Source organism: Accipiter gentilis, chromosome 11, assembly GCF_929443795.1.
Source record: "Accipiter gentilis chromosome 11, bAccGen1.1, whole genome shotgun sequence".
NCBI classification, from domain to species: domain Eukaryota; kingdom Metazoa; phylum Chordata; class Aves; order Accipitriformes; family Accipitridae; genus Astur; species Astur gentilis.
In genome coordinates, this window is record NC_064890.1 from 902221 (window position 1) to 930016 (window position 27796).

At 53.9% G+C, this 27796-nt stretch overlaps 1 protein-coding gene across 4 annotated transcripts in view; it reads left to right on the forward strand.

Annotated features, from left to right (window-relative positions):
• The window catches only part of SBF1 (SET binding factor 1), an 85290-nt gene that overhangs the window by 24325 nt on the left and 33169 nt on the right, over positions 1-27796 (forward strand). For all 4 annotated transcript variants that reach the window (XM_049813699.1, XM_049813698.1, XM_049813701.1 and 1 more), the window contains exons 2-3: positions 20387-20472; positions 27655-27792. In XM_049813699.1, the coding sequence (XP_049669656.1) occupies positions 20387-20472; positions 27655-27792 (224 nt within the window). The remainder of the gene's footprint in view (positions 1-20386; positions 20473-27654; positions 27793-27796) is intronic.

The following is a 27796-nucleotide window of genomic DNA, read 5'->3' on the forward strand; positions in this document are numbered from 1 at the left end:
GGCACCCTGGCATGGTGCTCTGAGCAGTGGGGAGCCCCAGGGACAGTGTTGGGGGGATAGTGCTGATGGAGCTTAGGCTGGGAATGCTTTCAGGAGGAGGAGGAGGCTTGGTATGGTCCTCCTTAAGCAACCATGTAACCTGGGAACAGCTGGCAAGATCTCCACATTGCAGAGGCAGTTTCCCTGCAGCACTGCTCCTGCTGTGGCCACTGCTTGTAAACCCAGCTCTATGGAAATTCGTCTTTGCACAGAAACCTTCAGATGTGCCAGAGGAAAAGGCTGAAACCTGCCTGCAAACTTGGTCTGTTCCTATGTGATGGGAGGTGTTTCTGTGCTGATGGTGACAAAATAAAGGCCAAAGCCCAGCTGGGCACAGGGAATGAGGCGGTCATGGGGCAGAGGATCTGTTTCAAGGAGTTTTGTAGGAAGTTTTCCTCACCATGCAGTTTTCTACTTCATCTCTTTTTTTAGACAGATTCAGTTTTGATCTTGGGCATTTTCTGCACTGGTGACTTTCCAGTTGAGGAAAATATTCTCTGTAATGGGACTGTGGGCCCCTCCAAGGCAAGAGTCTCTTTATAAACAGCCAAAATGCTTGAACATGGGGATTTCGATTCTGTCATGAGCTAAATCCCTTTGTGGCCTGTCTTTACTGGAATTCTCTTGGGGGCAATTTATTTTCCTTGAGTCTCCTGGGATAAATTGTGAATCCTGATTTAGGGGAGCAAATGTGGTGAGAGTTTGTCAGCGGTGATGGTCGGATGCGGTGCAGCCACCCTCTGAGTCAGCTGAGTGTGTTTCCCATTCCCTGTGGTTTTTGCACCAACTTTCCTCCTTGTTTTGAGCTGGGTGTTGTGAAACCCAGCCCTGCGCAGGCATGTGAGCTCCCTGCTCCGGCTTTGCTGCAGGTGCCCGGAGCAGCGCTGTCCGCCTCCTGTACATGGCGCATCTGCTGCGGTCCATGCAGGCTGCCTGCGGGATTTGTCTCCAGCCCCATGTGCCCATGCACGTCTCGGTTATATGGGCTGGATTAAACCAAGCTTCTGTCACCATAAGCTTACCCTGTTGCTGGAAAGTTTTTCTGCGCTGTGCTAAAGCTTACGAAAGTGTTTGAGGGGCTTTCTCTTTTTCTGGGAGAAAAGGGTCCTGACAGCCTCTCTTTGCAGTTAAACTGCAAGCTGTTTGGAGGGCAGATGTGCAACCATGACTTGGGTTCTCTGCTGAGAGCAAATGTCAATAAAATGCATCAGGTGTGCAAGTGCTTCCTTTCTCATGTTGTTTATTTGCTGTTCAGACTTGTGGCTACCCAAAGACTTTAAATGAAGGGCCGGGGAGGCTGAGCTGTGCTGTCGTGCCCAAGGCCAGGGTTAGGATGGCACCGTGCTCTGATGGCTTTCCCTGTCCTGCTGGCCTCTCGTGGCAGGGAGCTGGAACAGCCCTGTGCTGAGCAGGGTTCAGAGCTCTGCCACGGGGCCTGGGTTAGGAGCCAGGGGTTGGTGTGGGCTGCAGGCAACATGTCCTGGCTGCTGCTCCCGCACACCAAGGTACTCGGTGCAAATAGAGAATGATGGGGACTTGGCTCAGACCCCGTGTTGCAGCAGGTTGCAGCAGCACCCAGCAGCTGGCGCAGTGTGGACGGATGGTATGGGTGTTTGTAGGCTGCAGGGGAGGCAGGGCATCCTTTGGACTCCTTGGAAGCAGCCAGCATGGATCTTGAGCACCGTTGGGCAGCCTGGAGCGTGGACTAAGCATAGTCATTTTTTGTTGTCAGGGCATTACTAAAAATGGAGAGAAATGGTACAGTACTTGGTGCCTGTAGCTCCCCCACCCATCTTGGCCTCAAGAGTTTATAACAGTGACCTAAAGCCACCGATGGCTCAGATAATTGGCATTATAGTACATGGTAGGAGGGACACTGCCAAGTAGCTCAGTCTTGCATATAAATTAATGGCAAGACTGCTGTAACTTTAAATTTTAAGATTAACTATTTCTGTGAATTTAGGCATTGCATTCTTAAGTTAAGAGGCTGTGATCAGTTTTTTCCTTTTTAAAAATAATTTCAATTTGGATAGACTGGAACCTAGACAGTTCTTTACAAACAGGACAAAAAGTCCTTAACTAACAGCTGATAATGTGCCTGATGCTGTTGGAGACAGGATAGTAACTCTGTGTCCTCAAGTGTTTGCAGTGCTTTATAAAGCTTGGGTGAAAGGGGAGTTCAGAAGATACTACTTGCTTTGTTTTGCTTTTAGTTACCCTCATGGAAATATTTTTCTTGAGGGGTGGAACAGGCTTAGTGAAGAGAAAGGGATGAAAAACTTGTGTGACGTGGGAAAGCCCAGAGGGGTGCATGGGAGCAGAACAACAGAGGCGACAAGTCCTGGAGCTGCAAGGGAGGTCGGTGGCCTTGAAGTGAGGTGGGAGGTCTGCAAACTGGGACCAAGTTCTTGCCTGGCTGGCGTGGCCACAGCATCTTTGGGTGCTGAGGGAACCCCAAGAGTCTTCAAGACCTTTCAAAGCTGACATTAGCCATACTTCTTTTATAGTTAAGAAATGGGTTGCTGGACAGGCTGTAGCTTAGTCTCAGCTGTAGGACCAAACAGAATTCAGTTAGGTCCAGATGAAGTACATGGCTGACTTCCATCCATTGCAGTGCACTCGTGCGCAGTCTGGTGAGCAGCCCCCGCTCACTGCCAGCTCATTGCGGTGCATGGTAGGATGCTGTGGGAAAGAGGACAAGGATAGTGATGAGTTGGATCTTGGAGATGTTCAAAGTCTCCTGTCCGTATAACAGTTTCTCACTTAATTTTTCTGGCAAAACAGCAGCTAAGATGAACTATTGCCATTTTGAGTCTGAGCAGTTATTGCAAGGCTGGAAATTCCACCTTTGTGGCTATAAGCAGAGAGCAGCTGTAGGGCAGGTGTCTTAGTGAAGTGCACTTCTGCTTTGGCTGAATTTCTCCTCTGCTCTTTACAGAATGGGGAGTTCATCTCTGCCAGAGCCATCACCCATCGGAGCAGTGTTTTATTTCCCTGTTCTTAAGGGTTAAGCTCTGTCATAGGTAGAAAATGCAGCCCTTGGCTTGGAGTCCAGGGGTTCGTGCCCATCCTTACGCACTGTGCTGAGGCTGGGCCAGGTCTTCCTGCCTTAAGAAATGAAAAAGTGACATCACTGCTGTTCCCTGAGCTTCTGGATCGTGTGTCTGGCGGAGTGGTACGGGTTGTTGGCTCATGCCATTGCAGAGGTATGACCCGATCAGACAAGAGCCCTGCCAGCCGTCATGCATGCCTGCAGAGCTGCACGGCAGGAGCTCTTGATGCTGAGCTGGCTGTGGGGATTTCTTTGAAGGAAGACCAGCTTTCTTCCTGGACTCAGCTCTGTGCTTCAGTGAAAGACCCCGGAGATGCCCCCCACCCCGAGGGCAGCTGGGACTTGTTTGTAAAACACGACATCATCTCTGAGCATCTGCTTGACGCGTGTTCGCACTGAGCTGCTTCACTGTCCACTCTCTTGACAATGTGTTGGCTTCGCGGTCATTCCTCCAAACTTCTAGTTGTGATTTCAGCTGGTCAGCGGGCAGGTCTTAATCTCTTAAGACCTTTCTTACTCCTGTTAGGCTTTCCTGTCTTCCCTTGCCCTCAAACCCAATTCTGAATTATCTTATGATATCATTTGCATTCTTTCAGGAGATGGGGAATTTTAGGCTTGTGGAGATGGGGGAGCTCCTCAAGCCATGTGTAAACTCTTCTAGCCTTGTCCTCTGGTCTCCAGGATCCACTTTTAGGGAGGCACCCAGTTTTGCAGGTGTGGGCAGAGACAGGCAGCCAGACTGGGAATGAATGACATGCTCTGCTGCCTGCCCTGTGCCTTGTGTCTGTTGATTTTGGGTGGAGGAGGAGAATTTTGTTTCCTGCTTGTAAGAATTAGATTGAACAGTGTTTCTTTGCCTTACCTGTCAAATAGTGTGTCTCCCACACTAACGGAGGTGACAGATGTGCTTCAGATTGCCTAGAAGCTTCTCCCTTGGGGCTGAAATCAGTCATTCTGCTAGTCTGGAGTCTGTGAAGGGAGGAGGCTGTTACTGCTGAGGTTTCTGGGATCCAGTGTGCCGGTTGAGCACAGGGCACGCCTTTTGATTTCCCCAAGGAGAGAGCAGTCACCATCTACAGGATTGCTGGCCAGTGCCTGAGATAAAGCTGAGAAGAGCTGCATGCCCTGTGGATCTTGAGGAGCCGGCCCAGAAACCCTGGTCCCCGCTTCTGGCGCAGCCGGTGCCGAGAGGCATTGGTGGCTCTGACCTGGCAAGGGGATGGGGTTGGGAGCAGCTCTGTGGAAAGGTGCCTGCAGGAGGCACTCAGTGTGGTGCCACTGTCCTTCCCACTCAGCTCCTGTGACCTCAGGAGGCACCCCTGCCTCTTAAAGGCTTTCTAGATAATCTCTTCCGTGCAGAGGATGAGGTCGTTTATGTAACACTGGGTGGGTTTAGGAGGACCCAGGACGAGCCCCACCTGGGTGTCAGTGGTGTCCATAAGTAGCCAGTAGCAGAAGCTGCTGGGGACATGTTAATCCCAGTAATCTCCCTCACAGGGCTCAGTGCTGGCCGGCATACTGTGGTGCTTGGATTCACCCACTGCAGTGGCCGTCTCCCTGTTTCTGCTTGTCTGCTAATTACAAGGGGATTAAAAGTGGCGAGCTGCCTGCCGCCCCTGAGCAGCGAGGGGCAGAGACCCGAGACCGCTGGTCAGGGTGTGTGCTTCTTGCTGCTGCATCCCATCCCTGCCCAGTGGGGTGTTGTGGGGTGGAAGGGAACAGTGATCCTGATCCTGGGTGAGAACAGGGTTCCTCTCCTGGACTGTGCCCGGGCTCCAAAGTCAGCCTGGCTTGGCCAGCTCTGGGGGCAGGGGGCTGCCCATCGCTCTGTGGGATGGGACCTGCTGCCCCTGGGAGGGCTTTACTAGCTTCAGAAAGTGCCTGGTTCACTGAGGAACTGTCGATGCAGAAGCTGAAGGCTTGAGGGGCAATGTTAGTTCTCCATCCTAGAGCAGTCTGTAATCGATGGTGTTTTCAGTTCTCATTAGCATCAGCCCCTTCCTCCTCCAGGCTGGGCTGCCTGGCTCATACTGAGCGGTTCCTGCAGGAACCATGCTGCTTCGCTTCTCCTTAACCCTCCGCTCTGCCCTGGCTCTCTTCTTCCCGCTGCCCAGGCAGCCTCTGGGTGAGTTAACCCCCCAAGGCAGATCCTCCTTTACGGAGGTGCTCCATCTCCCTGTGCGCAGAGCTGGAAACCCATTGATAAGGCTGACTGCCCAGGCACCTCGGGCAAGCTGCTGAGCCGCTGCCTGATTTTCTGCCCATGTGGATGAGCTGCCATTTTGCTCCTTGCACCGTGCCCCAGCAAGAGGCCTCTCAGGAAGGGTTTGCATTGCACATAAAACCTGTGGTTTGGAGCTTTAGAAGAGGAGCCATGAAGCCAATGGCCTATGTTGCTCGTGGGTCTGAGCTGAAGCAGCAGAGCTAAGTGATCCCTTAGCTTTATACCCCCGTGGACAGTAAGAGTTGTGTCCTCTCTTGTTGTGGCACTCTGGTCGGTTTGTACAGTGTCCCAACGTCCCCCAGCTAGTGCAGTCCTCTGTGTGGGAAGGGGAGGAAGGGATGGGGAGGAATGGGGCATGATTGTCATTACCAGGCTGGGGGGACAGGGGAGAACTGGATCAGTCTGAAATAAATTCCAGTTTAAGGAAGACCGCAGTCCTTGGTTGCTCTCCTCTGGGCTGGCTGATAGCAGGTGGGTTCCTTCCTGCATCTCCTGCAGCAGATCTATGGGATGATGTTTCCCCTCCCTCTTTCAGTGAGGCAGGTGGATGTCTGTCACATCCCAGTCTCCTGTTAGCGCTGGGCCTTAGCACTGACTCTGCAGAGTTCCTGGCCTTCTGACCCCAAAATAAAGTGCTGTTCCCCACCAGGCACATGTGGACGAGTCTGGTGGGAGGCTGTATCTAACTTGTGCAGATTATGGCTGCCTCAGCATTCATCTTTCACCAACCTGGCTCAATTATTTTCTCACTTGGGTCCCTTTGGTTGGAGTTGGAGAGCCACAACTGAGTGATCTCTGCAAGGCCACCTCGCACAAGGGCTCCAGGGCAGCTGAAATGCCGCTGGCTGGACTGAGCACAGTGGCCTCTGGAAGAGCCTTTATGACTGCCCTGCAGAGCTCTGGCTTTCCGATAGCAATTCGTGCTGTGGACAGTGGCTGTTCAGCAGGGCTGATGCACTCGTCCATGCATTGTGCCAGAAAAGTGGGTGTGCTAATGGCAGTGCTTTCTAGCAGGGTCAGTAATGTATTCATGAGAACATTTCCTCCCATTTCAACACTTAATGCAAGTCGCTTCGTAGCACCAGCACTGCCGACTCTGGCTGAGGCACCTGTGGAAGCTGACCTTGATTCTAGTTTCTGTATTTCATACCCCGGCAGTTTTTTATATTGTCACTCACAGCACGTTTTTTTTCCCCCTCTGAAGGTGCCACGTTCCCCAGTCTGATGGCAGCTTCGACCCCGTTGTTCTTCCCTGCGGCCGCCTCCTGCGCAGGGCACCAGAAACAAAAGCTCCTTCTGCAGTTGTGGGAGATGTTGATCCTGGCAAACTCTGTGGATATAAATGATTTCTGTAGGGTCGAGACAAACTGAGCTAGTGCTTAAATCATTCTTCTTTTCCTGGCATGCTTGAAAAGGGATGGACTTGGGATATTTACATGTGAGCCAATGAAGAACAGTCCAGTCTGTTTGGGTTTTGTTTTTTCCCCTCTGTCCTTGTCTGCTTTACAGTGTATTGCCCAGCAAGATGGACAGTGTGCCCTTAAGATGGGAGAGGTGCTGGCATTTAGTTAGTTTGTCCTGAAACTTGAAGCTGGTTTCATTCTCTGCTGTGCACCTGTGGCTGTGTCTTGCTCCCACTATCCCTTTGCATCCGTTTACCAGTTGGGATTTCCATGTATTTGTCACTGCAGTTTCCCAACGAACTGGCTCTCGGGAGCAGGGAATACAGAAGCAGTGGTTGGAGTGTATAATGGGGGTTTGTGGTTTACTGTGTTTACGAGAGATAACCGAGCCTGGCTGCTGTGCAGGCAGCTGAGGGTGGCTGGTGGTGGCACGCTGGGGAGAGGGGAGCTGAGTGAGTGCAGGCTGCTGTGTCCTTGCACGGCCACCTCCCTGGCCCCCGTGGGTCCACTGCCCCCACATCCTTGTCTCGCTTCTCCGTCACCTCCATGCAGCTGCGGCTGCAGCCAGGCTTCCCCAGCCTCACTGCTCCCGTTAGGGTGGCTTTCGAACACAGCGTGCTCTCTCCCTGTTTGGTCAATCTTTTTCTTGGCCTTCTGTGTCCTCTTTCACTCTGCTCTGCTGTTGTGCTCTGGGAAATGTGTTGGAAATGAGATTAAAACGCAAAAACACTTTGAACCGATTAGAGGTGGGATTGAAATGCACTGATTGAGGAAGAGGCAGTAATTAATGAGCAGCTTTGGTGGACAGCAATGCTTGCCTGGAGATGACCATGGGTTGGGCTGTAGAGGTGGAGCAGGACACCTGCAATCCAGAGGCTTCTGGTGAGGGGCAGGTCCTGCTGGTCTGTGGGTATCTGCAAGCTTGGCTCATTTCTCAGTCCCCAGGGTTAAACCCAAACCCTCACCTTTGAGTTTTATGATAGAAAGTTGTAGAAGTGTCTGATTGGTGCTGTGAGTCTGTGATCTGCATGGTGATGCTTCACCACTGATACAGTGTGCTTCTGGGTGCCGTAGCTCCAGGGAGCATGAGGGAGTGGAATAAAGCAGTGAGAGCAGATTTGCCTCAAAACACAAATAATGTCAAGAATTAGATAATGCAATGGGAGAAGCTCACGCTTAGGTCAGCATTCAGAACAGTGAAAATTCATCACCGCACGCAACGCTAAGCAAGGCTGACCTACCGTTGGAAAGCGCGGTGCTGACAGATGTTTCGGTGGGGAAAGCCCAGCTGTGCTGTAAACCCCACTCCGCAGTTGTGGGCTTCCTGTAAGTTCCTGCTCTTGGCGAGGAGAGTGAGCAGTGCCTGCTGGGCTTGGGAGGAGAGGAGCTGCTCTTTCCCTTCACTTTGTGTGTGGGAACTCGCAGCCTCTGTCGGGCAGGGCTAGGGACAGCGTGGGCAGTGCCGCGGGCAGGTGAGACATCGAGGGGCGTGTGTCCATCCCCTCCTGCACTTACCAGCGTGTGTGGCAGGCTGCCCTCGCTGAGCAGGGGTAGCTGATGGGGGTCAGGGCAGCTCCTGCCTTCCCTGCCCTCACCCCATCAATCGTTGCTTGCAGCGTGCCTCGAAGGGGGTTTAGCATGATGCGAGGGCTATTTGCACTCGCTTTTTACATTGCTGTTCCTGCTCCTTCTTGCCTGCAAGGGGAGTTTTCCTTCCAGCGGCTTCCCGGCAGCATTACTTCCCCCCCCCCCAGCACTCCGCTGCCCCGTTCTCAAATAGCTCCTGATCCCCGTGACGCTGGATGGCGTGAGCTGAACACCGCCGGTGGTGGCTGCAGCAGCAAGGTGGTTTCGGTGGTCCTTTCCACCATGGTGGCAGGAGGAGGTGCAGGGCCCCGAGGCAGGTCATGGGCTGTGCGTGCCAGTGCTGTGCCCGAGGTTCCTGGGCGGCACGTAGGGATTCTTGGAGGATTTCAGGAGGCGAGGTCTGTTCCAGGTTTAGGATCGCACTGAAGCGGGCTGTAGATGGGCTCAGACGGTCTAGAGCCATCCCGCAGGTGTTTGGGCACCACTGTCCGTCAGGTTCTGGCTTCAGGGTGGTGTGGGTTTGCAGGCGTGAGGAGCTGCAGCGGGATCCTCAGGGCTGCGTCATGCCAGAGCCGGTGATGGAGCTGTGCTGGCTCCTGCCAGGGAGGGCACCGCCGGGGATGCAGCCCTGTGTGAGGGACCTTGGCAGTGAGAGTGGAAAGCAAACAGAGCTCAGTCGAATGTGCAGACTGGGACTCTCGTGATGGGTGGGAAAGCTGTAGTGTCTGCACCATAGTGTTCACCACAAATGTGACTACGGGGTGTCTTAACACTGAGTTTTGAATCGTGCTGAAGTGCTTGGACACTCCTTTGTTAAAACTTCAAATTTGCTGTCCAGTGCTGGATTACTCCCGCGAGAGATGCACTTCGATGCCCTGTTGCTGTGATTCCAGGCTGAGGACCTGGCAAGTCAGCATGTCTCTCAATGCCCCGCACGGCTCAGCAGTGCTGTGCTGCGTTTTGGGATATGTACAGCTCCCGTGCGGTTTTTGAGGTGAATACGCTGCTTTCTGTGATTCTTCCTGAGGTCTCTGGACACAGTGGGCTGGAGCGCTGGAAAGCCCACGCTGCCAGCGGGGCTGTAAGGTCCCAAAGCTTATGACTGAAAATAATGGCGGGCTGCGGAGGTGCAGCATATCCCCACGGCTGCTCCGTGAGCTGGCGTGTGCCCAGCTGCTGTGTCCTGTCCGCACAGCCAGAGTGGGTTTCTGGAGGGACCGGCGGGTCCCCGCTGGCACTGCTGGGCTGTGGTGGGGCAGGAGGAGCCATCGGCACAGCACGTGCTGTTTTTAGGCCTTGGGTAAATGTTGGTGGCGTGGCCCTGTAATTATCGGGACAGGGTGCCAGTGGAGCTGGCTAATAGCTCCCCTGGGAAGTAACTGGAATTTGGCATCAGGTAAAAATAGAACAGGTTCCTCCCCAAAACGCTTTTAGCAGCTCGCCGTGTGCCCGCAGAGCCATGCGTGGGCCGCGCTATTTGCTCTGTGCCCGCGCGTGACGGCCGGGGATTACCGTGGTGCCGCATGGCGGGACGGCTGTGCTGGCTGCGGTCAGGCTGACCGGGTGGGAGCTCTGTCCCTGCCCCACGGTGGCAAAGAGGAAGGGATGTTAAAATTGGGGCAGGGAAAACCAGCTCTGTCCATGCATGCAGACACAGTCACTTTCTAGCGCAGAGCTCCTGATGGGCACTGGGTCCTCTCCTTCTGGGAGGATTTGAGCAGCAGTGTCCCCCCTGGGTGCTGCACTAGCTGTGGCTCTCAGTGCTGTCCCATTTAGCCCAGCGAGGTGTTATTCTTGCTGCAGAAAGAATGTCTGGGCTGTGGGGCTGATGACGGGCACGTCCCGTGCCATGAGCCTGCTTTCTAGCTGAGCCGGGGATGTAGTTGCAGCCAAGGGTGCTGCCTGGCTGCTCGGCTTACCCTGAGCCCTGGGGTGCATCCAGACACCATGTTGGTTCCTCAGAAAAACCTTTGGTTAATTGAGAGATCTGATACCATTTCAGACACGGGGCTTTATAAAGTGTGTGTGTTGCGGAAAACATGGAAGGACTGAATTAGGTTATATGCAGTGAGATCTCCTCTTGCATTACGACCCATTATACCTTAAACACTGGTGTGCTCAGGAGCCGTGTATACTGGCACCACGCCAGCCTAAAAATCTTCTTGTTGCTTATTCTGCGTTGGAAAGGAGACGCTCACATTTTGGGCCTACTGCATATAAGTAACCCTGCATCTACTGGGCTGTACAGCCCCTTCACCTCCAGACTGCAGCAATATGTCTAACACAGCCTTTTATGACCTATTTTGACTCTCATGCTGCTCCTGTACTGCAACTTAATGCCACAGCTTCCACAATGAGGCATGTGGGCAGGAGTGCTGATGTGCTCTGCCGCTTGCTCTGCGGGTGCCGGGGAGGGCAGGGAAGGGGATGGATGGAGCATCCTGCACCACTGAGCAGCCCTTGCAGCTCCGCTGAGCTCGTCTGGCAGCTACGCCTGCTCTTCAGCCCCGAGCATCGAGCATGGCACCCTCAGCCTCTCCAGGGCAAGGAGGAAGTGGGGTAAAAAAAGGTGAGTAAGGTGACACTGGCATGTACTGTTGCTTCTGCTTTCTGAGTTTGCACTGCTCTGTGCCGGGGAAGGGTGAGGGTTGAACTTAATGCTGCATTAACAAGGCTTGTTGGTGGATTTCTTAACGATTCCCACTTAGAGCAGGTGTAGTTTTTGATCAGAGAGGGTCCCCTGCCGCAGCCCCAGCTCAGACAGTTGTCCTTTTAGTTTGTGCATGCCTTGAGGGGCAGCAGGGAGAGCAGCTCTGCTCTGAAGTGGATCGTGGGGTATTTGATCAGGAGCATGAGTAAATCATGAGATTTGTATCCCCCAACTATCAGTTGTTCTGCACTGAAAATACCTATTATGGTAGATAATTGGAGAAGAGAAATTTCTCCCTTCCAAAGCCCCCACATCCCTGTACTACCCTGGCTGAAGCTGTAACTGGCTCCCAGCAGCTGTGCCTCGCTCTCCTCTCCACGCTGCTCTGAAACCTTTCTCCACCTTTAATGTCTGCAAGGCAGTGCTGGGGGGGGGCCCCCAAAGCAGTGAGGCTCGCCCTGCACGAGGAGGATGTTGGAGGCCCACAAATGTGCTCATTGCCAAGGTAAAGGTGCTTTCCAAAACTGTCCCTGCTGTCCTGTATTGTCCCTCCAGCTGCTTACTGGTGCCTGGTAGCTCACAGCCCCAAAGCTGGAGGAGCACTGGCGTGCTCAGCATTTGATCTGTGTGCAGCATTACCAACCCCTCATCAGCAAACAACTTGAGCCTGTTCCAGCAGTGGTCTCCTGCTCTGAGGATGCTCCATTGAGGAGGTGGTGCTTGAGACAGTCTTCAGATGACAGTTGTGGGACACAGAGAACTGTGATTATTTTTTTTTTTTCTAGTTTTTTGGACGAGTTAATCTTAATTTGTAGGATGCCCTGTGTTGGGTGGTCTCATCATTGGGAGTGCTTTGCTTGCACTATGGACCGCTATTTCCATCTCAGTAAGGCTGCGATGAATGGAGGGTGCGGGAGTGGAACAGGCAGGGTTGAGAAGTGTCTCTTTCTTCTGGTTGAGGACCATGAGTTCTCTGCAGGCTGCTGGGTAAGGTATGATGCTTTGCTGCTGCTCTTGGCCCTTCCAGAGAGACGTTTGCAGACACTCTGGGTTGGAGAGTTCCTGCTGGGTGGGGAATTCCCTCTGCAGCCCAAGTGGGGCCCTGGGCAGGGCTGGGATACAACTTTGTCTTGCTTTTTGGCAAACTGGATTCTCCAGAAACTTTTGCTAAAATGGTGGCTTTTGAGTTGTGGTTTGTAGAGATTTGGAAGTTCAGTTGCAAATCTAACCAGCCTGCAAAGTATAAGCTGGGCAAAGCTATTTTCAGTGAGGTTAGATTATGGGAGAGCCTTGCAGTGTTTCCAGGAGCGGGACAGGGAATCTGTGTCTGGTCACCCTGTGCCTCAGGGTGTGAGGCCATCACCTCCATGCTTCAGGTGGAGCACACAGCTTGAACAGCAAGGTCCTGCTGTTGGGAGCCAGTTCCTCCCTCAAGAGAGAATAAAAGCCAAAGTTGACACGAGTGTTTTCAGTTGGTGGCACTGCGTAGAGGATGCTTCTCCCAGCATCTTCCGTAGCTCCGCGTCACTCCTGGTGCCTCCGGGTTTGGAGGAACCCCCGGACAGCCATCTTGCCTCTCCATCCAAGCAGCTGGTGCTGTCACATTGCAGCTCTTGATTTTGCAGCACGTTTGTGCCTTAAAGCAGTTCCTGCGCTGTCGTGCTTCAGGACCGTTTTTGTGGAGGGCTCCTCCAAAGAGACCTCTGGGTCCGGATGCAGGCTGGGGGGAGTGGGTACTCTCTCCAGCAGCCGGCGGTGAGCGAGGCACGGTGTGCGTGGTGGTTTGGGGGAGGCTGGGGGCCCTATGTTTGCGTGGAGGCTCTGCTGGTTGTGTCAAGCACGAGGTATTTATGAAGGCTTCCTGTTACGTACTGGCAGGGAGCACTTCCAGAAATGGCTATGGGTGAACAAGTGGTAGGCAGCTGTAAAACGCTTATCTCTGTCTCCCTGCCAGTAACCCTCTGGGCCCCGAGCAGCACTTTCCTGGGACGAGCTCTCGGAAACAGACGGATTTTTTTTTTTTTTTTAATTACTTCCTCTTATGCCTTAATGTTTCTAAAGATAAATACAGCTCTCCTCTTGGCATCTGCTCAAGGAACAGTAAAGCTTTACAAAGGAGCAAAGCTCCATATCAGCATGTACCGTGCCTAGTCTCCAAATCTGCGGTTTGTTTCATAGATGGTAGTAAATCTTTCTCTCCAGCTCCCTGCCCAGGACGATTTATTTCCTGCTGAACAGGAGGTCCTGCCGAGCTGGTCCCTCCTTTGCTGGACTGGTCCTGGATCCCGGGATCTTTCCTGACCTGTTCAGCTGTTTACTCTGGTGCATGTGTCGGGGCAACTGAGTGTCATCCTGAAAGCACCGTGCTTGGGCAAAAGCAGTGGCCTCCACCTTGTTGGGAGATCTGAGCGGACCTTTCGACAGGGAGCCAGGGTGGTAGGAGAGTGACCACATCCCCACAGGCCCATGGTGGCTCCCGGGGTTTTCCAGCCGCGTCTCTTTGCCCTGCAAGGGTTTGCCGGTGTGCCTGACCCCATCGAGTCTGCACCTCACAGGTCCTGGTGCTGCCCCAGCGTGGAGGTCGGGTCCCCAGCTGCCCCTGGGCTGCCTGCTCACCGGGCCGGTGCCGTGCACCTGCCAGCCGGGGGGGGAGATGGGGTGTCTCGCCGACACTTCTCAGCCTTAATTTGAGAGTGAGTAAGAACAGGTTTGAGGAAGGTAATGACAGCTCGGGGATGGGAGCAGGGGCCCGGGGAAGGAATGGTGTGAAAATAGAATGGTGAAGAGCTCTGTAAGGGAGAGCAACGCCATCCAGTTCTTCACAGGCTTTAATTTTAGCTCTCCTATAAACATCTCATTACTAAGCGGCTCATCCAGAAGAACTTCCGAGAGTCATGACTTTCAGTGGAAGTGCTGAAGTGGGAAAACGAGCAGGTACTCACCACCCCACACCAGCTGGGCAGCGACGTTCCCACTGACTCTTCTTGAGGATGTTTTATCTGGGAGCGAGTGACCTAAGAATGGAGTATTTTGCCTGCCTTTCAGAGGTGGTCCATCGTTGTAAGGAAGTTTCCCAGCAACGAGTTGGTCGTGTTTTGATCAGAGTTGCATGTAGACAGTTTGCTTCGCCACCCAGTTCTGCATTTGGTCCCATCCCAAACTGTTTGTCCTTCTGATCGTTATCATCTTGTGTTTACAGAGAGTCAAACATGCCCTCAAACATCACCAAGGCGATCATTAAACACAGAATGAGTTCATTTTTTCCCCCCTTTTTTTTTTTTTTTTTTTTTTTTAAATTTACTCAGGACAGGAATTGGTGTTCTGGGTGCAACTTTGTGTCTTTGTAGAGACTTTTGCCTTAAATCCTGCTGTTGTCCTGCAGACTTGCTGCCAGGTGTGCTTTCTGTATCTGGTTCAAATCTGTCTTTGATCTGTGGCTGTGTGCAAGGTGCCAGTGATTTGGCTGCTGCACAGGCATCTGGTGTTCCTGCAGTCTGGGAAAGGGTCGAGCTTTGTTTCTTCCCAAGTTTCTTCATCTGTGAAGTTGCACTAAAACATGAAGTGAAGGGAGACTGTGTGGATTATTTATTTGTCTGGAATATTTACTCCTCTGGCTTGCTGGCCCCCACCCTGTGCAGACAGAAAAGGCGGCTGTGCCTACAGCAGGGACTTGGTCTTCTGGGGGGAGCTGGCGGGGACAGTGGGTATCCAGTAAGTGCCACTTCATATACACGTGGCAGCAAAATGACTCCTCTCCCCGGCATGTCCGCATGGGTGGATGGCATGCCACGGTGCTGCCAGGGGCACCTCCTCCCGTGCCAGGGGGACGTTGCTTGTGGCAGGGGTGTGGGGACGAGGGCAGTCTGCTCAGTCGGTTTGGGGCAGGTGGGCTTTCCCCATGGGAGGGCTCGGGGCACCCAGGACGGTGGCAGACATGGGACTGCCGCGGTGGCCAGGAGGAGCGGGCCAGCCCTGGCCCCACCAGCCCCGCACACAGCCTTTTTGTTTTCCTCCATAAAAAAGCCATTCTTCGTGCTCCTTTCATAAATATGTAATGAGGGAACAGTGCAGTCATTGTCCTCCGAGCAGACACTTGTTGTGTTGTTCTGGGACTGCTGTGCTCGCCGGTGCGGTGGGTTTGGTGGGATGGGGGGAGGACTTCAGTCTCTGGGCTGAGGATGGCTTGCTGGGCTCAGTTCTGAATCCTTATTTCTGCCTTATTCTCTCTCTCTGTGTTGTTTTATATATCCCCCAAAGCTTCTCCCTGCCCTCTGGGAAGGAGGAGCTGATGTCCATGGGCTAGAATATCCCACCTTCTCCACTCCTGCAGGTGTTAACGCTCCTGTTAACTAGGAGTCAAGTGGTAGTCCTGCCTTTTTCATCAGGTCGGCATGATAAAAGTCGTCTTGTAGGACATTTTTAGGCCAGCGGGATGAACACAGAAGCCAAGATGTGAAGATCACACAACTAGGGAAGATCTCAAAGGTGCTTCTCTTGTACTGAGAATGAAAGAAATGAGATGGAGAAGGATTTTTGTCTGGAGCCTGCCTCTGAAACTGGTTTGTTGGGGTGAGGCATGACAGGCAGAGCAGGGGAAATAAGAGCCAGTGATGACTTGGCCTGTAATGGTTATATCTGAAAGAGAAACAGCAGGTGGGGACATTAGCGTGAAAAATAAAATTGTATTTCCTGGTTGGTGTGCTTGAGAGGAGAACCGTGCAGCTCTGAGAGCTTGGCGGGAGCCGTTGAGCTGTAGGCAGGTGTCCATCCCCATGAGGATGGGTCTCCTCTGGCCAGGGCAGGGTCCTGCTGAGATGCCTTCCAGCAGCAGTTGTGGCTGCAGCTTGTCTCCAGTTCATCTCTGCTTTGGGAGATCTGGAAGTTACTGACTGAAATTGTGTGGGCTTTTTCCTTTTCTCTTTTTAAGCTGTTGAATTATTTTTTGCTAAAAAGTGAATTCCATCATGCGGAGAAAGAGGAGTGGAGGTATGGGGAGGGGGCGTGTAGCTCTCCATGATGCCTAGAAGAACTACAGTAATTTATCACATGTGGTTTGATAGTTTTGTGGCTTGGGGTGTGGGACATCAGGGTTGCCTGCAGAGCAGCCTGCAGCTCCTGTGCCATCAGCGCGTGCTGCTGTGCGTTTGCAGCTCAGACCACAGCATTTGCAGCGCTCTGTCCCACGACAAGCTGTCTGCCTGCCAGTCTGAAGCGCAGCCTGCAGCTGAGCAGCTAGGCATGGCCTAGGGAGCTGTCAATGCCTGTCAAAGCTTTGCAGAGATTGCAGCCTTGGACCGCTTGCTCTCTCATCCCTGGCAGATCTTTCCTGTTTGCTGGGCAGGCGTGAACTGGGCGAGCTTCCTGCCTTTGCTTTCTTGTCGCAGGCATCACGCAGCCAGGTGCTGAAGCATGATCTGGCTTGGGTTCAGCCTTGGACTGCAGCGAGGATGTGCTTTCCTGTCACCCTGGAAAGCTGCAGAGGGGGAGCATGGAGCCGGCCAGAGCCTCCTGGATCTCACTCTGCACATCACGTCGTTCTTGACCTGATCTCATCACAGTTTGTCACAGCAGCCAAATGTAGTGGTTTTGGTTTTTAATTCCAGCCATCCTGGGTAGTCAGGTGCTGGTTTGTAATAAATACAGCCTGCGCATTTTGGGTGAGAATCTCTTGCCTGGGGCTCCTCTAGAGAGAGTGCTTCTTTTCTTCCTGATGCCATGCAGTGCCCTGTTTCTTGCTGGCTAGCACTTGGCAGCTGCGCTCCCATGCCGTCATGCCAGGAGCCACCACCTTGCTTTGCAGGTGGAGTGGAGCGTTGCTGAGGGATGTGCTGGCAGGTTTGTCATGCCATAACGCTGGTTGATGCAATAGCTCCTACTCCTTGTGGTGTAGTTGCCCAACCACTGTTTGGTACTGCTCACAGTCCTGTGAGGGTTACGTGGGTTGTTGCTCGTTCCAAGAGCACCATTAGCAACCTGCTCCGTAGTCCAGGGCTGGTGCCTGATTTGCATGTGACGGAGCAGGCTTGCAGGCATGGTTTGGGTATGTTGCATCGCTTACCACAGATCTCAGCAGTAAGTGCTCTTGGCAGAAGCTTTAGGCCCCCTTTTAGGTTGTGTTTCATGGCTTTGTGCCTAGTGGCTTAATACTGTTTTGCAGGAAGCCACCTCAGTAACTATGGTCAGTGCTTTGTAGCATAAAGTGTTTTATGATGCTTTAAAACAGGTGAATTTTTAAAATAATTTCTCCTTTGAGATACAGAGCAGCTCTTGGAAGCCTCTGCTAACGACAATTCAAAGCAAAGGTGAAGTTGAGGTCCATCTCCCTGTACCTGGGGTGAGCTGGCAAAACATTTCTGTGTTTGAAATGATCCCCCCCCTCTCTCCCAGCAGAGCTAGACAACAGCCCAGCCTCCCTGCTGGAAGCTGGGGTGAAGAAAGGCTGAAGCACCTCTTGCTCATGGGTTGAGGACTTGTGAGCTTTGTGTTTCTCTGTATTATATCATACTGAATTTTCGAGATTCAGGGGTGTGGGAGTCGTGCCTGAGCCTGCAGGGGGGCTGATTTCTTGAGACTGACTGTGCTGCTTGTACCGTGTTGCTTGGTGAAACACCCTCCTGTGCTTTCAGTAACCTGAGAGCAGAGGGCTTCAGGTGTGAGTGTTGGAAAAGGACTTGTTCCAAACAAGAACCATTGCCTAAAAAACACATGAAAATTCACTTCTCCTGTGACTCTCCTCACTCCATCATCGCAGCAGGCTCCACAGAGAAGGTCCAGCTCCTGGAGCAGCTGGAGAAGCTGCTGCACAGTTGGGTTCCCCGTTGGCCTGACCCTGCATCTTCCCTGGAGTGGGAGCACTGGCTGCTGTGCCCCATGCTGTATGGCAGCGCCAGCCTGCAGTTGTTTTCCTGCAAGCTGGTAGGCAGTTGCTGGGTGAATTTTCCAGGAAAGGTGGACACCTCTCTGCAGGAGACTGGAAACACTCTGGAAACATGGCCCCGGCGCCCAGGAGATGGAGTCTTGGCTTAGTCTTTTTCCAGGACGTTCGTTCCGAGCTCCTCTTGTCACATCACTTAAGAGACAAGTGACCCACCAAGCGCGAGGGAAGCAGAGGGCTGTCTCTTACTTGGCCATGACCCCACTCACTGAGAACCAGCCGTTCCCGGAGAGTCCCCGGCGTGCCAGCGCTCACCGCCGCTGGCCTGCCTGAGAGTTAAGGTCATCTGGTTCTGTTGTGTCAGCTGAGTATTTAACTTTTTGCTTATTTAGAATTTCCTGTATTATGATAACATCTCATAAACTTCCAAATATAGTTTAACGCGAATTCAGACTGTAACAGGCTGCCCCAGGAACAGTGACCAGGTGTCACCTTAAGTCATGCCGGCCTTTTTGCAACGGAGCGGCAGGAGGAGGCAGGAAGGAAGACGCAAAGCGAAGCAGCTGTGTTAATGCCGACGTTTGCAGGCACACGTGCTTTCCCAGGCATCTCAGCTGGGGACAGCAGAAGAATCAGTGGGGCTGGTCCAGCTCCCCTCCACAGGAAGGGATGTGCTGATCGGACAGCCTGATATAGCCGGCGAGTGGCATGGACACTGTGTGTGCTGAATGATGGGAAGTAGGAAGGCAAGGATCAGGCCACCTATGGATTAGCTGAGGAAAGCGCTGGGTGGCTTGGCTGGCCAGAATTTGTAAGTCAGGCTGCTTGTTAATGCCAGTTGCTAAAATCAGGATTTATGTAGTCCATGGATCACTAAATAACACGGCAGCACTTGGTTTTGAGAAAACCCAGGGGGTCAAGTTCCCCTTGTTCTAAACAACACCTGGAGTGTTTTTTACATTTGCATTGAGGATGATCTTGTGTGTTTCCCTTGCGACCAAGAGAGTGCGAGTGAAGACACGTGCACTTGTGGCAAGGCTGCTGGAGGAAGCCGTCAAGGAGGGCACAGGTCTGAGAGAGCTCGCCGGGTGCAGGCTGTCGGAGAGCTGTAATTCTGACGTGTGTGTCTAAAAGGGTTTTTCCTGTCTGAAGCTTGAGCCGGGTCGTTTGTGCTCAGAGGAGGCAGGTCTTACTCAACACGTTTGGCCTGAGCACCTTGCAGTGACTGATGCTGTCGGCGGCGCCTGGGACCTGTCTGGAGGGGAAGGTGGTGTCTGAGCATGGGGTGGGAGATTTGGTTAACCTGATGCTCGATGCTATTTTCTTCACAGCTTGGCGCTGACCTTTCCTTTTTGGTCCTCAGACTATAAGTAGCGTCTTTTCTGATGCCTTGTTCTGCTAAATTCAGCTGTGGCTGGCTGGTGGTAAGTGGAGCAGCGGAAACAGGTCCAGGTGCCAAAAATAGTCCTTCTGTGGTGCACGCCTTCTGGTGAGGCTCCTCCTGTTACCTGGCCCCGTCAGCAGTCCTGGGGCCAAAATCTAGCTGTGCCGGAGGGAGGCCCAAAGGCAGGAGGCATTACTGTAAGGGACAAGAGAGGCAGTCGTCCCCTGGGACGATGCAGTGGATGCAGTAATCTCTCAGCAGCTCTGCAAGGGACTGAGATGGTCCCACTTTACAGGTGCTGCCTGCCGTTGTGGCTGTGCCTAGCCTGTGGTAGGAGCAAAATCCTTCTCAGGATTTCTTATTCCCAGACTCCAGCTTGATCCACTGGAGCAGGGTTTTACTGTGAGCAGCTTCATCACTGAAAGGATGTGGCCAGCGTAGAAGCGCTTCCCGAGCCTTGCAGGCTCTGTGAATGTAGCAGGAGCTACCTGAGTTTCAGCTGCTTCAGGCTATCCCAAGAGCTGTCTGCCAGCAGAAGAGCTGGCCTGCTCCCTGGTGTGCCAGTTTCTGTGTTTGCCTGGCCAGCTAGTTCAGGGCATGATCTGGGTGAAGCACAGGTTTTTTTATTTGGATTGGTGTGGGCTGGTGGACAGGCATGGTGGGGGAGTGCTCCTTCCAGTAGCAGGGCAGGCTTCAGGTGCCGTAAAGCCACAGGGAAATGGCAGCTCCACGGTAACTTGAGAGTAAAACTGGGTGGCATGATGCCATTGTTTGGGGAAAACGTCAAGTGCCAGGTTGTAGATAATGAGCAGTGAATTACAGTTCAAAAGCTGTATGTATGATCTTGTGTTAACAACACAAGGAAGGAAACTTAAACTTGACCAGAGATCTGCCACGCTTCTGCTGTGCCTGTTACGCACCTTTAGATAAAGAGTTTATGAGTTGTTTGCTCACTACTCTATTAAAATTGCTGCTTTTCCCTGTGGTAGGGGCAGTGCTGCCATACAGCTGTGTTTGTGGAAGGGGCCGGGGTCTGTTCTGTGCTGCCCATGTCCATGGAGGGCTGACACTGCTGGAGTGTGCCGGTGTTGCTTCCAGCCTGGTGTTACCAGAGGCTGAAATGCCGGCTGTGTACCTGCTGCCTGCCCTCTAATCCCCCTCTTGTCTCTGCAGGGAGTGGGGATGGACAGGGACAGATACTCCAGCGTTTCCCGGAGAAGGACTGGGAAGACAACCCCTTTCCCCAAGGCATCGAGCTGGTGAGTGTGCTGTCCCCTCGGCACTGGGACCCTGGGGAAGCGTGACCGGCGTGTGGGGCAGGTGACGCCATGACACTGCATACGCACATCTTGCTGGGCGCTGCTGGGTCTGACCAGGGGAACCCACGAGAGAGGGGTTCCCACCTGAGCCCCGACGCAGCTCCAGCTCCGTAAAACTGCGGGATCCAGCACACTGTTTCCCAGCTGGGCCACAGCAGAGCCGTCCAGAGGCAGTCGCTGCTGCACACCCTGCCGGGGGCTGGCTCCTCTCCTTGCCACTTTGCTCCCCCTCCTCCTCTGGGATCAGCTACTCGGGATGCTGGAATGCTTCCTAGAGGAGCTGCACGGATGCAGTGTCAATATAAATAGCCCCGTCACGAATAGCAGGGCTCTGCCATTGTCAGGCCTCTCCCAAGTGCTTTGCCAAGCAAACCGCTCCCCTCCTCGGGCCGGCGGTATCGGCAGCAGCTCACCCTCCAGCAGGCCTGGGTGTGCTCTGTTTGCATCCACCCGGCGAGGAGGGTTGCTGCGCTCTGGATCCCTTCCCCAGCCCTCCGGACACATTCGCCTGCTGTTGTGAGTCCTTTGAGGTTGCAATCATTGCTGGGTCATACCCATAAAGTGACACACCCCGTCTAATTTGGCACTGCGTGGGTTCTTCACAAACCAGCTTTTAACTAATCAAGGATAATAGGATTGTTCTCCTCGGTTGCTAAATTTGAGTAGAAGTTCTTCTCAAACCCTTCCCCGCTGCATTGGTGCTGCTGCTGAGGAGCTCTGAAGGAGAGGAGCCGGTGCTCTGCTGCCAGCCAAAGCAAGTGGGTTGGGCTGCCGGCTGTCCAGACCCCTTTTCACCCCTAAACTGAGTTCCCTTCTGAGCTGCTCTCCTCCTCCCCCACTGCCGTCCTTCCCAGTTTCCCACTGCAGTGCAAAACCTGGAGACAAGACAAGGCTTTAGAGGTTCCTTCACTGCCTTGCAGGCCTCATGGTGCTGGGGCTGTCCTCATCCCGCTCCTCGAGGCCTTGCAAGTACCTTTGCTGCACTGGGAGGTGTCGGTGCTCACAAGGCCAGTGTGTGATGGTTAGTGCGGGGATGCTGGCCAGCTGAGAGTCCCCGTCCTCCCCTGGAGCGGAGGAGCCGGGAGCGGTCAGCCCTTTCTGCCTCCATTGGTGTGCGCAGAGGGATTGCACCTCCCTGTCTGGATGGCCCCAGCCTGAGTCACCTGCCAGCAGGACTCGCTGAAGGGCATTTGTGCATCCCTGACGAGGGATGCTTTGTGCAAGGGAGTCCCAAGTACCTGGTGTAGCAAAGGGCGTTCCAGGTCCCTGTGCTTCCCCAGGGCTTCGATGAATCATAGAATAGAATCATAGAATATCTCAAGTTGGAAGAGACCCATAAGGATCATCGAGTCCAGCTGAGGGATGGCCTTGGGAGCTCATTTCCTTAGAGCAGGTGTGTCATGGGCACTGAGAGCACTGCCTGTTGGGATCTCTGACTTGCACTGTCCACGTGCGGGGCTCCGGGTAGCTGAGAGGGGTGGTGGCCCAGCCGGCGTCTTGTTTTGTGGCCTGGGCAAGTTCCCTGTGCTATTTAATGCTTGTTTTCTGAGCAGTGGATCTGCGGCCACCCCGGTTGCCCATCCGGACTAAGTTCTGCTTTCAGCTGCCTCCCACGTTTCGTGGCCTTGTCCAGAGCCGGTGGTCATCTCCATCTTTGTGTGCACTGGTGCCAGAGTATGTCTACATGAGCTGTGGCTGTTGGAGGTGGATCAAGACACCCTGTGTCCTGTGCCCTCCAAAGCTCTCATGTCAGGATTAACCGATCACCAAGGGACTCTGCTGGCACTTGCAAAGGCTGTTGGAGGTGGATCAAGACACCCTGTGTCCTGTGCCCTCCAAAGCTCTCATGTCAGGATTAACCGATCACCAAGGGACTCTGCTGGCACTTGCAAAGGAGAGCTGCTGGCATGCTCCTCTTACCCGGCCAGGAGCAACCAACTTGTGGAACGGAGGGTGTCAGACCTGGATGCATCTTTGATCCCGTCCTCATCCCTCTGTCCTGTCCTGAGCGCTTGGCTTCGGCAGTTACCACTGCAGCCGACAAGTTGTGCCACATGCCCGCCAGCAAGTGTGGCGAGTCACTGGGATCAGCGGCGGTGGCCGGTTCATCTTCCTATCGCGTGCTAACCGTAACTCCAGCACAATTTTGGACTTCTTTGTGCTATTTTGTCTGAGGCAAAAATATATATTACTTTTCTGGTTAGTGTTTCCTGGTTGTCTGTAGGGGACTTGGGAACTGTCCCAAGAAAGTGGAAAGATGCTTTTTTTCCCAAGGGTCAAACCGTCCAGCCAAAAAATCCCTGGAATTTAAACAATTGGAGCCCCGTCCTGTTGGGAGCCAGGGGTGGCTCCGAGGCTTCCCACAAGCTGTCAGGAGGCATCCTGGGTGAACAGCACGTAGGCCTGATACTAAGGCAGCTCCTGAAAATCAGACGGAGCCCACCGTGGGGGGTTTTGGGTGGTACATTACATTGCAGTCACTGCTATGTTTCTTTTTAACAGCTTTTTGAGGGAGAAGATTTTCTGGTGTGTGTAGGGAGCAGGAATTTGTAGCTTCTGCCCTTGCGTGCCGTCTGACGGCATTTCCAAACAAAAATATCTCATTTTAAAGGGTGGAAGTTCCTCTGGAGAGAGACACAGGATGTGAATGTGTCTCCTCTGCTGCAGCATCCTCCCCTCCCAGGCCAGAGCCATCTCCTCTGGCAGCCCTTGAGCCCACGGTGGGTTGCACTGGCTGCCCTTGCCAGCCTGGTGCAGGCAGACTGGGGGAGCAGGATCTCCAGGCCCTGGGGCAACTGGGAGAACTGGGCTATTACTGCAGGAGAAACCACGGCAGAGAGCCCTGCTTCGGGCTGTGACTAACAGCTCTCGCTTCCAAGGGTTACTGGTTGCAGTGCCTGCGGTGGTACCGAGTGAGGTGCGCGTTACGTTATGGGAATGGAGATTCCTGCTAAAACCAGTGGCTGTGTGTGCTGTGGTGTGCTATGCCTGTTGGTTCCTTCTGCGCCGGCGAGGGTTAGTGCAATTCCTCTGCCTTTCAGATCCCACCCGTGGTCCTTCTGTACTGCAATCTTACAGGTTTGCTTAACACAGCATGGTATTTCCCACGTCTTAAGGCCACTTGTGGATGGTTGTTGCATACTGCAGACTGTCGCCTGGGTACGTCCAAGCCTCTAGACACATTTCGCCTCTGCCAGCGCGCACTGGCACCTGAGCCAGCATATGCCAGTGTTCCCTCCTGGCACCTGGGCGCTGGAGAGTGGTTAGGGTTTCTGCTGCTCTCTGAGATAAAACAGTGAAATCCTTTTGTTTTCCAACCAGCAGGTAATTGCCTGCATGTTTGCAGCTTCAGTCTCCTTGTTTGGTGAAGGTGAGCCCAGGTTTGTATGAGGTTTGTTCCCTGGCTGCTGGGAACGCTTGGGCAGAAGTGCCTGTAGGAGAATGCTGTGTCCTGGCCCTGGCTTGGGGTGGGGTGGGCTTGGTGGGGCAGGGTCCACAGGTCTCCACTTCCAGGGGATGGTAACACTCTGCTGCTTGCAGAAAAGCTTCCTTTGTTGCTTTGCTTTTGTAAGGTGATGGTAGCTGAGCAGAGCCTCATCTAGTGCATCTGTCTTGACCAACAGACGTTTTCTTCACCTCTGGCACAGAGGGACCTGAGGTTGGCAGCCGACAGCCAAGCCCGTGCAGCCAGTGGCTGTTTCGGCAACACTGGAGAGAGGAGAGCTGCCACCATGCTTTGCTGTGGGTTTGATCAGGAGTGGAGCAGGCAGCTCTTTTTTCAGTGTCCCTGGTGGCTCCATGGGTCATCCCTCCTGCCTGGCAGCCAGCTCTGCTACAGGGTCGTGTTGCTGTCCCTTAGCTTTCCAGGGTGGAAATAAATGATCAGGAGGATGTCTTGGGACATCATAGGCTAGATCCTTGCAAACTTGGGAGAGGCCTGTGATGTAACTGGTGGAAGAAGAGAAGGTGGTAAAGCAAGTGCTGATCTGTGCAGTGCTGTGGAAAACAAGGCTTGCCAGACAGACACACACACATGTTGTCATGAGAGGTTGGTTTTGTTGCTAAAACTGCTCTAGGCAGTGTCTGCAGAGCCCGGCGCTCAGCTCTGCCTTTCTTTCTAAATAAATGAAGGGCTGTTGCTCCAGAGAGGCTTAGGTGCAGCCCGGCTTGGGGCATCCACTAGCGCTGGTCTGTAGGGGAGCTGCAGGACATCCTTCAGGTCAGCCACTTCCATCAATGTCCCCCTCATGTAAGATTCGAGACTTTCTTCTCTTGTGGCTGTCTGCAGCTCGCTCTTGTTCTCTGTGGGCACCCAGCAGTGCTGAGATGGGCCATAAGGACAGACCGATGCCGCTGCAGCGCTTGCCGTGTGGAGCCCTGGCAGTGTGTGCCAAGTTACTGCGCTGCTGTCACTGCGTCGGCACGGCTGGCTCGTGCGGGCAGCGGGTCGTACTGCACCCGAGGGCAGAGCACCGTGAGTGATGGGTCTGCCCAAGTGGTGGGGGAAACAAATACAGGGTGAGCATCCTCCCGGTGCGGATCCAAGTTTGGGCGAGGCACCTCTTGCCCATGCAGATCCACAGAGATCTTTACTTTGGTGTGGGGGACCGAAGTTTTGTCTTCCTCTAACTGTGGCAACTTCAGTGTTGCAGAGCACCACGGTACCACCATGGTCACGGTTGGACTGCTTCTGGGGGACACTTGTTCTAATCACCAGCCAACCTATGCCCATCTTTCATGGAGGATATTTGTCCTTCCTGGAGGATCTAGCTTGAAATGAGGCAGCAGTTGTGGACGTCAGACAGTTGTGTGCCTGGTGCTTTACAAACACGTGGGTGCTTTATGGTGACTTCAGCAGGATAAACCAGCTGAGGAGCTTTGAGTGCAATCAATCTGTGTCGCAAGTGACTCTGGGACATAGCCAGGGCATATCCGTGTACCCCAGTGGCATGACCTGACCCAGGGTGTCACCTGCTGTGGTTTGAAGTGACCCGTGCTCTCTGCAGGTGCTGTTTTTAGGAAGCTGACTTCTTATCCCATGGCTCAGGAAGAGTCCCAGGGGACTTGGTGCTTGGAGCCCAGGTGGGGGTCAGGAGCCTCCTGCACCTCCCGTGGTAGGACCGAGGGCTCTGGTGGTCCTTGCTGAGCTTATACTTTGGGGGCAGAAGGTGGTGGAGACATGCCTTGGCCTGAGCAGGTGTAACCCCAAGTGAAGAGGCTGAAATGCTTTCACGTTCGTGTCGTGCCATCATTTCCATGTGCCCATTTAGCAGTGACGTAGTTGTCTCTGGAATAGGCTGAGGTTCCTTGGCACAGAAGGCAGCATGACCGGGGAGTGGAGCAGAGCCTGTGCCCACCAGTGGTGGAGATGCTGATGTCCTACTGGGGTTCCTGCAGGGAAGGTTTGATACCACGGTCATGGAGTGCATTCCTCTGTTTGCACTGGGATGCGGCAGTTGGGAAGTGCTGGGTGGGACCCAGCAGCAAATTCCTTGAGTGCAGCAGCTTTGTGTGCTTTGGTCTCATCATTTCTGCAATGAAGTGTTTGCGCAGAGCGGTGAGCTACCAGTTGGTTGTGGAGCCCAGTGAGGAGAGGAACTCTCTAGTTGGGAGAGTGATGCTGTGTACTTACCCTGATAGCTGCTGAGCCACACTTTCCTCCTGCGGACTGATAAGAGAGCCAGGCAGCAGGCAGCCTTGTTTGAAAATGGCACCAGGAAGGAAAGGCCCTGGGATGGAGGTTTACAGGAACATACATGGCAGAGTCTGGGATGCAGCGGCACAAGTGCTTTTGCCTCACCTCCTTCCCGCTGATATACCTGGGAAGCTGAAGAAAGCCAAGCTCTTGCACTGCAGCTGATGCCCAGCTCTTACAGCTGTGCATGTACGGGCTGCCCAGGGGAGGAGGGTCTGGGTCTGTGCAGCAGTGTGTGCACGCAGTGAGTGCGGCAGTGGGCATGGAGAACGGTGAATAGCTGGAAAACTTCACCAGGTTGAAAACAGCTTTGATTTGCAAGGGTTTGGGCTGGAGCAGGGATTTCTGCAGCTTTGCAGTGTGTCAGCCCTTTCTGCCAGCCTGGCCCTGTTGCCGCCTTATTCTCATCCTCTGTTTTGCTCAAGTTCCATCTTCAGAGTGCATCAGGCCATGGCCCCAGGAACCGAGCTGTCCTGCTCTCAGTGAGGTCCAAAAAGCGTTGGGAATTTTCCACAGGTCGTCACCAGCCAAATGCAGATGCTGAGGAAATATTGAAAAATCCCTTGAGACTTCAAAACCAAGGGGGAGTTCTGGGACTGCTGGCTGGAATTACCCACCAGCCCTGGGAAGGTGTTTGGAAAGTCCCCAGAAACCGGTAAAACGGTGTTCGGAGCTGCCTGAAGCGCGGTGTTGGTGCGGCCTGGGCTGGGTGTTTTCCAGCTGCCTGCCCAAAGTCAGGAGTGCCGCCTCCCGGTGTGGATGCCCAGCCCTGCCCTGCGGGGAGCTCACCCCAGCCCTGGCAGCATGTGGGTCGCCTTTCCTTCCCAGAGTTTGTGCGTGCAGCCGCCTGGCACTTTGGTGGTCTGCAGAGACCTTGGAGAGCCTTGGCAAGCCTCGCAGGCTCGGTGCTGGCTGCAGGTAGCCGCCTCGCACAGCACAGCCGAGCTTTTCGCAGCTGCTGTGCTGGGGGAGCTCCTGCGGCTCTAAGGTGGGTGCAGGGTGGCAGAGGATGCACAGCATAGCCAAGGTGTCCCATCACACTTCTTCCCAGCTTGGGTTTCTCCAAGCTGCTCCTGCTGTCCCTGTGGAAAGGAGAGGAAGGTGCCTGTCAACTTTTCCCCCACAGAGGGGACGGGGAGGGGGGGGCCTCTGGCCAGTGCTCTCCCTGCTCCCAGATCACTGCGGCTGCAGCATGTGCTGGGGAAAGTGGCACAGCCATTTCCCTACATAATCATGATGTGCTGCCACACCAAGCTCCCTGTCCCTGGGAGCCGGTACCTGGTGGTGTTAGTACCTGGTGGTTTGCTTTGCATTGTCCAGCCCACCAAAGTTCCTGGCTTCCGATGCCAAAGTGATGCAGGGGAGCGAGGGGCAGCAGTGTGGGCAGGTCAGTCCCTCTGACTGCCATCCCCTGCCCTCTCTTGCAGTTCTGCCAGCCCAGCGGCTGGCAGCTCTTCACGGAGAGGAACCCCCCCACCTTCTTTGTGGCTGTGCTGACCGACATCAACTCGGAGCGGCATTACTGCGCCTGCTTCACCTTCTGGGAGGCCGTCGAGAGCGCACAGGTAC